The 16,443-nt window shown below is 43.1% G+C and overlaps 1 protein-coding gene and 1 long non-coding RNA gene across 2 annotated transcripts in view; both read right to left on the bottom strand.

Annotated features, from left to right (window-relative positions):
• LOC138982757 (uncharacterized) overlaps positions 1 to 4,744 on the bottom strand; it is a 10,201-nt gene extending 5,457 nt beyond the window's left edge. Inside the window, exons 1-5 of the mRNA XM_070356082.1 lie at positions 4,694 to 4,744; positions 3,479 to 3,675; positions 2,397 to 2,505; positions 1,992 to 2,117; positions 449 to 624 (exon numbers count right to left, since the gene is read on the bottom strand). Of these exons, the coding sequence (XP_070212183.1) occupies positions 449 to 624; positions 1,992 to 2,117; positions 2,397 to 2,505; positions 3,479 to 3,675; positions 4,694 to 4,730 (645 nt within the window). The 5' untranslated portion in view covers positions 4,731 to 4,744. The remainder of the gene's footprint in view (positions 1 to 448; positions 625 to 1,991; positions 2,118 to 2,396; positions 2,506 to 3,478; positions 3,676 to 4,693) is intronic.
• A 4,609-nt stretch (positions 4,745 to 9,353) lies between these two features.
• Positions 9,354 to 12,010, bottom strand: LOC138982758 (uncharacterized). Its single transcript, XR_011460964.1, has 4 exons — positions 11,903 to 12,010; positions 11,315 to 11,415; positions 10,022 to 10,135; positions 9,354 to 9,771 (listed from the first exon to the last, which is right to left on the bottom strand). It is a non-coding gene; the product is annotated as an uncharacterized lncRNA (long non-coding RNA).
• Positions 12,011 to 16,443: the final 4,433 nt, after the last annotated feature.

Genomic DNA, 16,443 nt, shown 5'->3' on the forward strand with positions numbered 1-16,443 from the left:
GGCAGTCAGTCAAGGGATCGGGATCCAAAACGCTCACCTAACACAACGCAAATGTGATCTTGAAGCATCAACATGCATCTTAAGCTAAGGATGCGTTAGGACACAAAAGGGAGATAGCTCAGTTGATAGCGGCGCTGGCTTGAAACTAGTTGTCACCAACGGCGTGGGTTTGAACTCCCACGTACGACGAGGGATTTATTTCCCAGAGTCAACTTTTGCAGACTCTCCTTTGTGTCCAAATACACTCGTGTGCATGCATGCGCACGATAAAGATCCCAAGTTCACAGCGAAAGTCTCAGGGCTTGGAAACATGAATACAAGCACGCAGGAAAAAGAAAATAAGAATGGGTAGCGCCGCACTGTATCGCAGCTCTCTTTCCCCATTGCCATGAGGGTATAACCTTAAAGGACGATATGATAGTAATACCAATGTAAGGGTGTTGCCTACCTGCTCAAAAACACGCGGGAAATGCTGGGAGGATCTGCTGTTGTCAAAGTTCATGATTGTGTCCATGATAAACATGCCTCGCCAGCCCAGCGGAACGCTCCAGAAGTTCTCCATCCATTGCTTCACCAGACTCTTGCTGCCACACGAGATGTGGCCGCAAGCCACACGAATGTTGCCTGTGGGCAGAAAAATAGAGAAACAAACATAAAGCCAACGTAAAGCAGTATTACAGAGATAACTTTCCGTCTTTATGCAAGCTAGAGTATTTTTTTTTTAATGCATTTGACATTTCTGTTTTCTTATCTTATCGTATCCATGTGGTATTCAGTGTCTACGATTATCAAAACAGGGGGGCGTTGCGCAAGCAAACCGATTTGTTACCCTCGCGATCGTTTTCTAGTCACCGCATAATTAATGTTGTCGTCGCGAGCGCTTGCAAGCACTCGGTAACGAACCAATTTTCTTGGTCAGCGAAGCGTGACAATGGCGATCGCTATCCCAGCGTGCAAAGTACGACTGTTTGGGAAATAACTCCGTCGGGTTTGTAAGGGTTGTGGAAGAGTGAATACCCTTGCCAAAACCTCTGACAAACATTGGAGGGTCCAATCACGAGCGAAGGGTGTGTCGGAGACACGTGGACAGGAGCAAGTGTTTCCTACACACCCCTTTCAAGGTTTTGGCAAGGATATTCACTCCTCCGACCACGACACATGCAAACCAGACAGAGTTTGTTTGTTTGTTTGTTTGTTTGTTTGCTTAACGCCCAGCCGACCACGAAGGGCCATATCAGGGCGGTGCTGCTTTGACATATAACGTGCGCCACACACAAGACAGAAGTCGCAGCACAGGCTTCATGTCTCACCCAGTCACATTATTCTGACACCGGACCAACCAGTCCTAGCACTAACCCCATAATGCCAGACGCCAGGCGGAGCAGCCACTAGATTGCCAATTTTAAAGTCTTAGGTATGACCCGGCCGGGGTTCGAACCCACGACCTCCCAATCACGGGGCGGACGCCTTACCACTAGGCCAACCGTGCCGGTCACCAGACAGAGTTGTTTTCGGACTTCGTCTACTGTCACCCACAGTTCAATCATCTGGCGACGTGTTTGTGACATGCCAGTCAATCAGTGACAGCGACAGATCCAGCAACAAGTGCTCAAACGACTCACTTTTGTTTTTCGATTTTCGACATCTTGATCTCTCTGGGCATGCGATGCCCGGTTACGCGCGGTTGGCCCGGAAAAAAACTTATCACAATGCGACAAGCTTAATAATTAATGGGCATGCAAAGTTTAAGACTTGTAGCTCATCATCTTAAGCGTTTAGACTTTAATGTCAAGGCCTAAATGACACAAACTTGACCACGCCAATATTAACGTATCAACAATGATCTGATTTTGGCGGGCAAGCTGACAGCTCACAAATACTGTACATTGCAGGGAATTTCTTGACCACAGAGATGAGTTAAAACATGAAAGCAAATATTATGCACTTGGTATATAAAAAAAAAGAACCTGAATATCTGTGCAAGAACTCACTGGATGATTCCCACTCCTCAAAGTCAAAGGCGACGAAGAACAGCGTGTAATTCCTGACGGGATGAGGAGACAGCTCCCGTGCTGCCTGCAGCATCACAACCACCGCCGCCCCGTTGTCGTTAACACCTGTCCGGACAGGTGAACAAACACACAATCACACACATCTACGGATGCAGGATTGAAAGTAGACATCGTAGGGACTGGTAAACAAACATACAATCACACACATGTACACATGCACGAATGAAGGTAGATCAATACAACAACAACAACAACAACAACAACAACAACAAAAGCAGCAGCAGCAACAACAACTGCTACAACAACTCCTACAACAACAACAACAACAACAACAACAACACCACAACAACAACAACAACAACAACAACAACAACAACAACATACCCGGGGTGTTCCTCATGGTGTCGTAGTGAGCCCCGATGCCTACGATCCTGTCGCTGGGAGTGTTGAAGTGACGACCCTTCAGCACGCCGATCACGTTCACACCGGTCACCTGCATCAACCAAAATAAGTCTTGCCAAGTATAACATACTTGTCATTGTAATTTCGGCGGTCTGTCTGTCCGTCCGTGCGTCTTGCTGCGTGTCAATCAACGTCAGTTCCTGTCACATAAGCTCAAGCAGTAAGGGTTGACAACGACCCCGCTGAATTTAACACCGTTGGAATTTGCATGCTCGGACTGCACTTTTTTAAATGACCATCTCCTTGAGGGCCCCAAAGGGGGGTATCATCACGATCACGGGAAGGGAAATTTTAGCTTTCACGATCACAGTTACCTTGATTTTTGTTTTCACGATCACAAACACCTTGACGAATAGAGGATCATAGAGTGATACAGCTGTGAAAAATGTACGTTGAAAATAAAATGCTTTGCAATAATGCCCATCACGATCACGAAAACAAATGACAATCACGATCACGAGACTTGATTTTTTTGTCATCACGGATCACGGGCAAAGTCCCATCACGATCACAGAAATGGGAATTTCGGCAGTCACGGTCACAGAAAGGTCAAAAAACGCCAATCACGATCACGATTTTAAACCCTTTGGGGCCCTCCTCCTTGCCTCCCCTTTGCCCCGAACATCTAGGGTTCTCTTTGCTGTCCCACGCGTACTGCACCCCCGGCCTTTCCCTTCCCTTCTTTTTCTCATATTTGGCGAGTCAGGCTCACGTAGAGTTTGGAAAAAAGGATCAGCTGTGTCCAAGCACCAACTTGTGTGCATTTGTTTTATTTGTTTTATTTATTTCTTTATCAATTTATTTATTTAATTATTTATGTATCTATTTATTAATAAATAAAGGAATGAATACATTTTTGAATGATTTTTTGATGAATATTAGAATGAATGAATAAATGAATACATGAATGTATGAATGAATGAATGAATGAAGGAAGGAAGGAATATATTTATTTTGCTATTTCTTTATTTTTTGCTTAATTTGCATTTGCTATGTTATCTCACGTTGCCCAGCAGTGTAGGAAAGGTGTGGATGTGTGTCTCCAGCCCCAGGGCCCGGAACTCGTCCCGTATGAACGTCATCGTCTGCTGCTTGTACCCAGGGTTGGCCACGTGATGGCGGGGCTGGGAGAAGTGCTGACTCAGCGTCGTGTTCATCCACACCGTGTCGACACCGCACGAACATGGCGTCAGTTGAGATACTACTCGTTGGCAGCGCGGATGAGAGAGAAAAGATAAGAGATCATACTGAAGATAAGAGATCATACTGAGTAAGAGATCATACTGAAAATAAGTGATCACGGTTAAAGGAAGGAGTCTGCAAATCTCTCCTTCCATGCACGAAAATGTTTATGTTCTATTATATTGTTAATTTGTTTGAAATATGCATTCTTGTACAAATTCTTTTCCTGGCCTGGATAGAGTATTTATCAAAATATGCCCTAAATCAGCTCAGTTTCGTCATCCAAGCGCTTTTTAATGGAATACGACAGACAACCAAGCCAGCACGCCCAGATGTGCCCCAGATTGGCCCCATACGTGGTCACATATGAGTCCGATCTTGGCAACCCCTATAGGACCCATACTGGAAGCGCGAATGGTATTGGTGTGGGTCTCATCTGGGCAATACCCATGCTCCCCACATGTGGCCCACTTTGAGCCAAGCCGCACCCCACATTCGGTCCGGATGCAGACCCCAAGTGGCCAGTACTGGACCAGGGTGCACCCTACATTGAGCACCCCCCTCCCCTCACCACCTCCATCCATTACAAGGACACACCGTCACACACACACACACACACACACACACACACACAAACACACACACAAACACACACACAAACACACAAACACACACACACACACACATACACACACACAAACACACACACACACACATACACACACGCACACACACACACACACAGACACACGCACACAAACACACACACACACACAAACACACACACACACACACACACACACACACACACACACACTGCAACCCGACCACTCTTTACAAGTCAAGTCAATATTTATTGTTTTTAAAAACCTAGGGTTACATGAATAAAACAAAAATTGCAATAAACAAAGCTGCTCAAGCTGTTCTAACAAGGGAGGCAACTACGTCACTCCGTCATTCATCCCAGTAAACCCCCCCCCCCCCTTTCTATGAATTTGTATCACTTGCTGAGCAGGAAAATACTTCAGTATACTCACCAAGAGTAAAAAGCAAGAACAGCGAAAAGACTGCCATGGTTGTAACTTCGGGTGAAAAAATCTGAAAGAGGAACAAAGTCAACTAACTGGCGATTTATTACGACTTGAGCGTCCTTGAACCCGTGAAGTGATAAGGGAAGGGCCCCTAATATGGACCGGCTCCCGATATGAACGTGGTCTGTAACTCCCACGTACACTCGTGTTTTTGCACGAGTAGATTTTTACATGTACGACCGTTTTTACCCCGCCATTTAGGCAGCCATACGCCTCTTTAGCAGGAAGCATGCTGGGTATTTTCGTGTTTCTATAACCCACCAAACTCTGACATGGATTACAGGATCTTTTCCGTGCGCACTTGGCACTTGGCCTTGGGAATAAGCCACTAGCAGGTCTGCACATAAGTTGACCTGGGAGATCGAAAAAATCCGTCTCCACCCTTAACCCACCAGCCACGGCCTTCCGCTTTGGAGGCCGGCGTCTTACCACTGAGCCATGGTGCACGTCGTTCAGAAACAATTCCGTTGTCACATTCATCTCTCTCTATATTTTGCACATTTCAAAACAGCTGATGACGAACAAACCACAAAAGTGTTGGGTTTTCTTTCAACACGTTTTTACACTTTTTGCAGCATTTACTCTAATAATGACACTTAAAACGGACTAGTGTCTAACCAAAGACTAAGCTGACCACACACACACACACGCAAAGATATATGAACTGATTTGAGAAAACTGTTATTGTTACATTTTAGCAGTGTGTGTGTGTGTGTGTGTGTGTGTGTGTGTGTGTGTGTGTGTGTGTGTGTGTGTGTGTGTGTGTGTGTGTGTGTGTGTTAGTGTGTGTGACATTTTGCGCATGCGTGTCCTGCGTGAATGTATGTGCTGAATAGATCTTCTTTATCTCAAGCAAAACTTTGTGACACTTCCTTTTAAATAGAATTTCGTTTTCCAAGAGTTGAACGCCTACTGGTCTGCGTTCAAGTGGGGCCACGACTTGTAGCGTTTATCAGTAGCTAATAGTTCTACACTAAGCTCCCAAACCTTAAAGTGATATTCGTCACACACACACACACACACACACACACACACACACACACACACACACACACAAACTAAGAATAAGTGCCCACGACCTGAAAATTGAAAGTGGTAGATACAGCAATACACCTAGGGAAAATAGATTATGTGAAACATGTGGAGTAATAGAAGATGAAATACATTTTCTAGATAACTGCATTGAAAACAACCAATTACGAAAATCTTTCATGAGTGAAATTAATCGACCTATATATTCATAATTATGATGTACCAAGTCAATACAGACAGACAAAAGCCGCTAGACCCCATCACAAACAGAACTCTATAATCCACAGGTGTTGCTTACACACACACACAAACACACACACACACAGAGAAGCCGTATATATATATATGTATATCTATATCTATAAATATATAGAGATAGGTGACAGTGTATTTTTCGCGTGGCTATAAATTGATTCGACCTTTTCACTTTGACAGTAAGAACAACTTACGGGTGCAAGGGAAGCGTTCTGGACAGCGCAGTGACATTCTAAAAATAGTAACGTAGAAACGGGAATATGGATTGAAGCCACACGAAGGAAGGGAGATAAACGCAAAACACTGGAGAAGATAAGGAAGAGTTACTGGGAATGGTGAAATGAACAGAAAAACCAAAATCGGTTCAGCGCTGCGCGCTGAGAGCACGTGTTAAAATATCTCATCGATGATATTGTGTCCGGGGTGTAGCTGAATACGGTGTCCAAATTTGAAAAAGATCCACCGAGAACTTTGGCGTTGTGATGTGGTCTAGCGGCTTTGGTGTGTCGGTATGGGGGCCCGGGTAGCTGAGGTGGAACCAAAATCGGTTCAGCGCTGCGCGCTGAGAGCACGTGTTGAAATATCGACCAGGTTGTGTCCTGTCCCGGGTGTACCTGAATATGTCCACCAAATTTGAAGCAGATCCATCGAGAACTTTGGCCGTGCATCGCGCACACACACACACACAGACAGACACAAGTCGTATATATATATATAGAAGTGACATTTCCATGCAACTGTTTTGGCCCTGAGAGCGGGGAATTGTGTACACATTTGCTGAATTACAAATCTGAACACCCAGTAGCTACATTTGCACGGGTTTCGTCTCCCTGGTTTATTACACATCGTGGATTGACGCCCGACCAAAGCTAATTGAAGCCGGCCGACGGAGCGAAGCGACGGAGGGCTTCAATTAGACTTTGGGAGGGCGTCTTTCTTTCTTTATTTGGTGTTTAACGTCGTTTTCGACCACGAAGGTTATATCGCGACGGGGGAGGGCGTCAATCCACGATGAAGACCGAGAAGTTTCAAATGGAAGCATGTTAATGTTATTGTAATTCAATCTGACGACGATCTCTTTCCTGCTTTCATGCGATGGTAAACAGACAGAATTGGTTCTGTTCTGTTCAAACACTACTTTCAGTCCACCTACCTGCAAGGGTCAAGTCCCAAGAAATATGTCTCTGTATTCCTATCTTATCACTCTGCTCCTGTTTTGTTTTCTTTCACATAGGGGAAGGGCTCCTAATATGGACCGGCTCCTAATATGGACCACCTCCTGTTCTGACAAACTAACGGCGCTAGAGCGTTCAAAAAAGTTTTATTCACTGTATTCACCCTCTCTAGATAACTTGCACATGTCAAAACAGTTGCAGAAACAGAAATCTCAAAACCGTTAGGCTTTTTCTCTTTTTTTTCACTTTTGGCGGCGTTCACTCTAAATTTGCCGCCTAAAACGGACTCTTTTCTGTCCACAGCCAAAGCTTTTATCACACACAAATTGCTATATATGACAGCTAAGACTGTAATTGTTACATTTTAGCAGTGTTGACCCCGAGTTTCTACTGCAAACAAAAAATAATAGCAAAATCTCAAAATATGTGCGAGTCCCCTAACCCAATAAACATGCCAGAACTGGGCCATTGCTGGCGTTTTGATGGCAATGCCCGTTGCCAGAACTACTGCCATCAAAGGCCCATTGATGGCCCAATGCTGGCATATTACCCGTATGCACATTGGCAAATTGATGGGCCATCACTGGCAAGCCAGCATTTTGCCAGCAAAAACCCATCATTTATTTGCTGGCTTTTTGATGGTTTGCCAGCATTTTGCCAGCAATTTGCCAGCAAAAACCCATAATTTATTTGATGGTTTTTTGATGGCTTGCCAGCATTTTGCCATCATTTTGCCAGCAAAAACCCATCATTTATTTGATGGCTTATTGATGGCTTACCATCAAAAAACCAGCATTTTGCCAGCATTTATCCAGCATTTATTCAGCATTTTACCGGTTTTTAGGTCCATATAAAACCCCGCATTTTCACAAAATATATTTTCCGTTATTGGCCCTTTACCTGCTGAAATTACCGGGCCAGTTGTGGCCCGGCAAAATGCCATATTTCTGCCATTACCATTGCCAGCAAAATGCCAATAAGTAACAGTTAATATAACAATACCACTGATTCTGGTAGCATGACGGCTCTATGTACTCTACCTGCACAGTCTTGTTAGCCCATAGATGGTTGTTGAAAGTCTATAGTATAAATATGCTTTGTTTTGTCATTTTTACTGTGAATGTTATAATAATGACAAACAAGTCGCGTAAGGCGAAAATACAACATTTAGTCAAGTAGCTGTCGAACTCACAGAATGAAACTGAACGCAATGCAATGTTTCAGCAAGACCGTAGCATCGTCAGTCCACCGCTCATGGCAAAGGCAGTGAAATTGACAAGAAGAGCGGGGTAGTAGTTGCGCTGAGAAGGATAGCACGCTTTTCTGTACCTCTCTTCGTTTTAACTTTCTGAGCGTGTTTTGAATCCAAACATATCATATCTATATGTTTTTGGAATCAGGAACCGACAAGAAATAAGATGAAAGTGTTTTTAAATTGATTTCGAAAAAAAATGTTGATAATAATTTTTATATATTTAATTTTCAGAGCTTGTTTTTAATCTGAATATAACATATGTATATGTTTTTGGAATCAGCAAATGATGGAGAATAAGATGAACGTAAATTTGGATAGTTTTATAAAAAAAATATATTTTTTACAATTTTCAGATTTTTAATGACCAAAGTCATTAATTAAATTTTAAGCCACCAAGCTGAAATGCAATACCGAAGTCCGGGCTTCGTCGAACATTACTTGACCAAAATTTCAACCAATTTGGTTAAAAAATGAGGGCGTGACAGTGCCGCCTCAACTTTCACGAAAAGCCGGATATGACGTCATCAAAGACATTTATAAAAAAAATGAAAAAAACGTATGGGGATATCATACCCAGGAACTCTCATGTCAAATTTCATAAAGATCGGTCCAGTAGTTTGGTCTGAATCGCTCTGATCTACACGCACGCACACACACACACACATACACCACGACCCTCGTCTCGATTCCCCCCTCGATGTTAAAACATTTAGTCATAACTTGACTAAATGTAAAAACAGCACATCTATGGACTTTTCAACCCATGCTGGCGGCAAAACGTGCGCCAATAAAGCAAAGGTCAATGCCGTAAAGCTGTACATTAGCAATACATATATGCGTAATAAAAAAATTATTGTCAAATTCATCAGTAATCACATTTGTCGTGTAACTTATCTGGCAAGTAAAGGCAGTGGTTGTGACAGAATATCGTCATCAACGCAGTTATAGCGGGCACAACAACAATACAGTAATATAGATTAAAAAAACAAATGTAAAGCTTCCGAACACCAACGACTCATTCTTGAAGCATTACAGAAACGTACGCTTTGTTTTCAGTTGCTCACTGTTTTATTTTATTTGTACAGCGTTCCGAATTTCACACTCGAAACAGTCATGATGACCAAAGGCAGGAATGTTTCTTGTTCACTTCCCAGTAAACTTCCGTAGGATTGTCTTGATTCTGTCATTTCTCTGTTCGCATCCGCAACGTTGAGATAACGCTTCTATTCTTTGTCCTGACGTCGTAGCCTACGGTAAGTCTGTTTGTGAAGCAATTGATACTCTCAAGTCTTCCTACCGCTCACCTTCTGAAACATGAAAGCAATCGAGTTTTGTTGGTTTTAATTCATTATTCCATATCACACACACACACACACACACACACACACACACACACACACACACACACACACACACACACACACACACACACACACACACACACACAGAGGCATTCTCACAGAGAGGATGACTTCTTGTAATCAATAATATTTTCTGAACTGAATCAAACGCCAAGCAGAAGAAAGGGGTCAACGGGAATATGTATTTTGATCTAACCTGCGAAGCTTACGTTGTCTCGGACAGCTCTCCTGCATTTCTCTCAGGAACTGAGACCCAGGCGCGCTGCATCTTATCCAGTTGGGCAGTAAGACACTTGCACAAATCCTTGTCCTGGAGTGAATAGACACATACTCAATGTCAACATTCACAAGATGCAATTTGTTTGGTTACAAGTAAGTTTATGGTGTTTGTGCCAATGGTGCTTTTCTTTTGACAGAGACACAACAAACTCAATCACACAAAGAAAGGAACAAGTCGCGTAAGGCGAAAATACAATATTTAGTCAAGTAGCTGTCGAACTCACAGAATGAAACTGAACGCAATGCCATTTTTCAGCAAGACCGTATACTCGTAGCATCGTCAGTCCACCGCTCATGGCAAAGGCAGTGAAATTGACAAGAAGAGCGGGGTAGTAGTTGCGCTAAGAAGGATAGCACGCTTTTCTGTACCTCTCTTTGTTTTAACTTTCTGAGCGTGTTTTTCATCCAAACATATCATATCTATATGTTTTTGGAATCAGGAACCGACAAGGAATAAGATGAAAGTGTTTTTAAATTGATTTGGACAATTTAATTTTGATAATAATTTTTATATATTTAATTTTCAGAGCTTGTTTTTAATCCGAATATAACATATTTATATGTTTTTGGAATCAGCAAATGATGGAGAATAAGATGAACGTAAATTTGGATCGTTTTATAAATTTTTATTTTTTTTTACAATTTTCAGATTTTTAATGACCAAAGTCATTAATTAATTTTTAAGCCACCAAGCTGAAATGCAATACCGAAGTCCGGGCTTCGTCGAAGATTACTTGACCAAAATTTCAACCAATTTGGTTGAAAAATGAGGGCGTGACAGTGCCGCCTCAACTTTCACGAAAAGCCGGATATGACGTCATCAAAGACATTTATCAAAAAAATGAAAAAAACGTATGGGGATTTCATACCCAGGAACTCTCATGTAAAATTTCATAAAGATCGGTCCAGTAGTTTAGTCTGAATCGCTCTACACACACACACACACACAGACACACAGACACACGCACATACACCACGACCCTCGTTTCGATTCCCTCTCGATGTTAAAATATTTAGTCAAAACTTGACTAAATATAAAAAGACACACATACTCACACACACACACACACACACACACGCACAGAGGAATGGTCACAGAGAGGACGACTTCTTATAATCTATCATATTTTGCGACCTGACTCAAACGCCAAGCAGAAGAAAGGGGTCAACGGGAATAATTATGTATTTTGATCTAACCTGAGAAACTTACGTTGTCTCGGACAGCTCTCCTGCGTTTCTCTCAGGAACTGAGACCCAGGCGCGCTGCATCTTATCCAGTTGGGCAGTCAGACACTTGCAAAAATCCTAGTCCTGGAGTGAATACAGAATAGACACATACTCAATGTCAACATTCACAAGATGCAATTTGTTTGGTTACATTTTACAAGCATGGTGTTTATGCCAATGGTGCTTTTCTTTTGACAGAGACAAAACAAACCCAATCACACGAAGAAAAGAAACACACACACACACACACACACACACACACACACACACGCACACACACACACACACGCACGCACACACAGACACACATACACACGCACGCAAGCACACACACACACACACACACACACACACAAACACACACACACAAACACAGACACACACACACACACACACGGCACACGCGCAGAGGCATTCTTAGAGAGAGGACGACTTCTTATAATGTATTATATTTTGCGAACTGACTCAAACGTCCAGCAGAAGAAAGGTGAAAAGAAGACCGACAACGGAGGAGAAGAACAAGAAGATACTAGCGCCGTTGCGACGATCTGCCCACACATGTGAAACTCACCATGCTTGCTTCTATCCGGAGGAGATCGGACGCGTACTGCAATCGAAGAAGGTGCTTTGGAAATTCCTTGAATGTAAAACAAATAAGCAGACATCTGCAGAACCACCGGATTTATGACAATGCGTCATCATCACGAGTGACGTCAAGCTGTTTCGACATTTGTTTGTAGATTACGTCACTCCACTAGAGGAAATCATACCGCTGTGCTATCGCAGGTCTTCTTGCCAGCAATAATCCAGAATACACGAGTTAACAGTTCCGCGGCCATTTTAGATCTCGCACATGCGCATTTCTCTTATTGCGAGTTCCGGGTGATGCGCACATCGTTTTTCGGCATGTTTATGTCTTTTTCCTTTTCCGGTTGATTTCACCGCATGCGCAGATCGTGTTATTCGCCCACGTTTCTACGCAAGGGACACTACTCCGGCGCACTACTCCACCCGTTGAAAGGGGGAAACATTTTCTTCAGTACAAGTGGTCTTTATGAATAAACAATTAACAAGAAGGACGTTGTAAATTCATTCAATGCAGATAAAATAAGAAATATGTTTGACGAACTTGTTCTGTTCTTATTCACATGACAAAATATGTGAAGATCGAGAGATGTTATTAAAAAACCGTGTTCCAGGCAACTCGCAAACAGATAACCGCTGTGTATTTCACCACAACCCAACGCAAAGGAAACATGACAAACTACTATTTGGCATAAATTTTTGCATTCATTGAACTTTCCCCAATAAATTCGGCTCACATCAGTCGTACTAAAAGTTTGTCAAAACACGACACACAGACGATAACAAATGCCCACCTGAATGGTGATTCGCAACCACACACTAACGACCGTCGAGGCACGTAATGAATTTTGCAATCTTCCGACCACCATTTTTTAAGTCGGTTACTCCCATTACTGCAACCAATAACACAGCATGTTGACGCCATCGCTAATTTGGATGTAACGTGAGGTTTTTGTTATAACGTAGAGGAAAACACACCGTCCCGTTCAATTGCTACCATCACGTTGAGCAGACGATGCAGCGGTTGCTCGACCGAAATTTCTCGTCCAACCAGAATCGCTTTGGGTATCACGTGAGTTTTCCTTCTTTGTACCATGTAAGTGCCGAAACTGTTAACTGGTGTATTGGCCCAGTGTTGGCGTGCCAGCAAAAACCCACCTATAATTGCCAGCAAAACGCCACCGATGGCCCAATGCTGGCAAACAAGCACTGGGCCACCAATGGCGAGCCAACAGTGGGCCAACTAAGGAATTTTACTGGCCGACAATATTACTGGAATGCCAGAGATGGGCCAGTAATGGCAAGCCATAACTGGGCCTTTGTTGGAAAACCATTATTGGCCCAGTATTGGTTTTTTTATGGCCAGCTTTACCAAACTTGCCAGCAAAAAACCAGCAGTGGCCCAGTCTCGTGTTGCTTACAGGCGAGCAAAGGCGAGAATATCTCGCGGCGAGCGCTCGCGTAGCTAGCAGCCTTGCAACGCCCTTATTGAAAACGAGGCAGAGGCTAGCATATCAAGATGGCGTCGAATGATGTGCAAAAGTTCGTGCTATCTGAATTAGTCGATGACACTGAAACTGTGGGTGCACAAAGCTGCCAAGGCCACAGAAAAATAATGCAAGCAGCCGCAAACCAAACTCCAATCGACGTCCCGGACGCCTACATTGAGCGGAATGTGAACTTTGTGGAAATTACGGTGCCACGATACAACGAGTGTCAGTTCCGAAGCCACTTTTGGGTGAACAGGAACGTTTTTCAGGTAAGAATGCTTTATCTATTTTGGTTTACTCTGTATTAACATGCTAGTCACCCATTGCGTGATTACATTAATGGGAAACTCATCAACTGCTGTTAGTGTACTTTTTTAGGGCCGTTATTTTACACCGGAGCTCACCCGTCCCTAGCGCCAAGTCTCTACTTTAAACGGCAATCTCAGAAACTCACTTGTAGGTTCACTTTGCGGGCGACATGTATTCCCTGTCTTTGGTGTTGTTTTAAGTAAAGTGCGATTCTCCGTTAGTCCAGAACCTGCACGTCATTTTCACTGCGTCATATTCCCTGTAAATTACGTCTACTGTCTTGGTCTCATTTTTTTTAAGGCAAAGGGAGCCACTAAAATCTAAATTTGTATTTACTTCTACCATAGGCTAATGTTATATGCTTATGAAGTGGTAAGGCATATATACGATTTCAAAACGGATAACGTTTTCAGTACCGTCACTGTCCGTTACCATGGAAACGGCAATCTCCAACTGCCAAAATGGGTTGCTAGGAACACGTTTTTTAGCTTCCCCTTAAATCATAGGAATGTGATTTTTTGTATGTAGGATGTAGGAGTCCATAGTTGTGGAATGACAACAGGGATTTTTTCTAGGATGAATAGTTCTGATAAAATATTTTTTTTAGATGAATTATCATGTTTTTCAGCACAATTTTAGTAAATATGACCCGCCTGAACAGTTATTTATCAATTTAAAAACATTCCTGTTGTCATTCCACAGGTTGTCCTCTGATAAGCATGTCCCTTAAGTTTCATTGCATTCTGAACAGCTGGATTGAAGAAAAACAGTTTCCTAGAAAGCAGGTCATGCAAAAACGCTGAACAGAGAAACAAGGCCGAGAACATTTCAAAGCTCTTTCATTCACCCCAAATCAATGTTAACATAGTTCAGGTATTTTTCACAGACACCTGGTAACTACAGGCTTACCTAAAACTGCCCAGCAGCATATGCTGCACCCCCTTGTAGTCTGATGAGCTCATCCTGTCTTTTGAGTTTAGCTGCACGCACAGTGTCGCGTCTCTTGTTTAGCTGATCTTTCTTGAACCTGAGGCTGCCAAGAACCCTTTTACACTCCCAGCCTTGTTTAGTCTTTTCATGTTACAGCCTGTTGTAAAGCCGTAGAACTGTGCAGTGTTGAGAGCAGCCGCTGGTTCAAAATTGAATTCCCTAGCCCCTGTGACGACTGCAAACCGTACGCGATTTTTGCATGCAAATTTGTCCTTGGGGCAGCAAACCCAAACGCTGGTGTGGAGACACTCATTAGAGTTTTGGGTTTTTCCTGACACACATCTCTGAAGCAGTTGATCTTTCGTCAGTCTCTGGTAAACTGGTTCTAGAGGAGGATTCAGCTTCTTGAAGTTGAGAGGTGTATGGACGAGTTTTGCGTGTGGTCCTGGGGGCTGGTAGAAGGACCATGACGCGGCACCATGGGGGCACAAGTCATGCTGTGGCTTGTCATCTGTTGAGAAGCCGTGACGCAGAGATGCCATCACTGCCCGTTTCATGTCTGCAACTGTCTTACCCCCCCCCCCCCCCCTAATTGGCCGATTATAATATATCGTCAACTTCCTGATTGTATTCAGAGTCAGCTGATCATACCCTCGCCCTCCCAAAGTGATTCCTTTTTTGCGGCAGTCTGTCACAAGGTTGCGAAGCGCAGTTACAAGACGCTTGAAAACGTGGTTGATGTATTCTTCTTTTTTTGATGGTTACTTGATCTCCATAAGGCTTTATTTTGGAAAGTTCCTGGAAGGTTTTTGTGTCACCGTCTGACAGGATAACTGTGTATCGCAGATTGTGCTGCGACACTGACCTGCCCCACAGAACCCGAGCCGCCTCGACTTCCATGATGCCACTGAAACCTAAAAACAAGAAGAGCAAACGCTCGATCGAGTCACTTTCGCAGTTCTGAATATTATATGAGGCATCAGATGGACAGGAAGAAATTGCTATTCACAACACAATACAGATGTAAATAATTTGATGTAAAGAATAATCCTATAAAGTTTGAATCAAATCCGATGAATAGTTTCAGAGATATGATATTTCAATTTTTTTCCTTCAAGACATACCTGTGACCTTGAAAAAGGTCAAAGGTCACCAAAGCAGACGTCAAAGTGTAGAGGTCACTGGGAGTCACGTTCACATAAAATTTGAGCCCGGTCACTTTTATAGTTTCCGAGAAAAGCCCAACGTTAAGTTGTGTGTTGCCGAACAGAAAAGGCTAGTTATCTCCCTTGTTTTTCTGATAACGTTCGTAAAAGGCTACAGATGTAAATACTTTGATGTAAAGAATAATCCTACAAAGTTTCAATCACATCCGATAAACTTTGTCAAAGATATAAAATGTCTAATTTTTCCTTTGACGCTGACCTGTGACCTTGAAAAAGGTCAAAGGTCAACGAAACCATCGTTAAAGTGTAGAGGTCATTGGAGGTCACGACTAAACAAAATATGAGCCGGATCGCTTTGATAGTTTCCGAGAAAAGTCCAACGTTAAGGTGGTGTCTACGGACGGCCGGCCGGCCGGACGGCCGGCCGGACAGACTAACACTGACCGATTACATAGAGTCACTTTTTCTCAAGTGACTCAATAAAACCACCGTTTCAGTCAAAGTCAGCCACTGAATAGCAAACACACAAACACACACAAACACACACACACACAAAAGGCAATCAGACACATATCTACCAACATAGACGCTATTATTGCTTTTGTTCAGTACATGTATTACTATGCATGGAT

This window comes from Littorina saxatilis, linkage group LG12 (assembly GCF_037325665.1).
Source record: "Littorina saxatilis isolate snail1 linkage group LG12, US_GU_Lsax_2.0, whole genome shotgun sequence".
NCBI lineage: Eukaryota > Metazoa > Mollusca > Gastropoda > Littorinimorpha > Littorinidae > Littorina > Littorina saxatilis.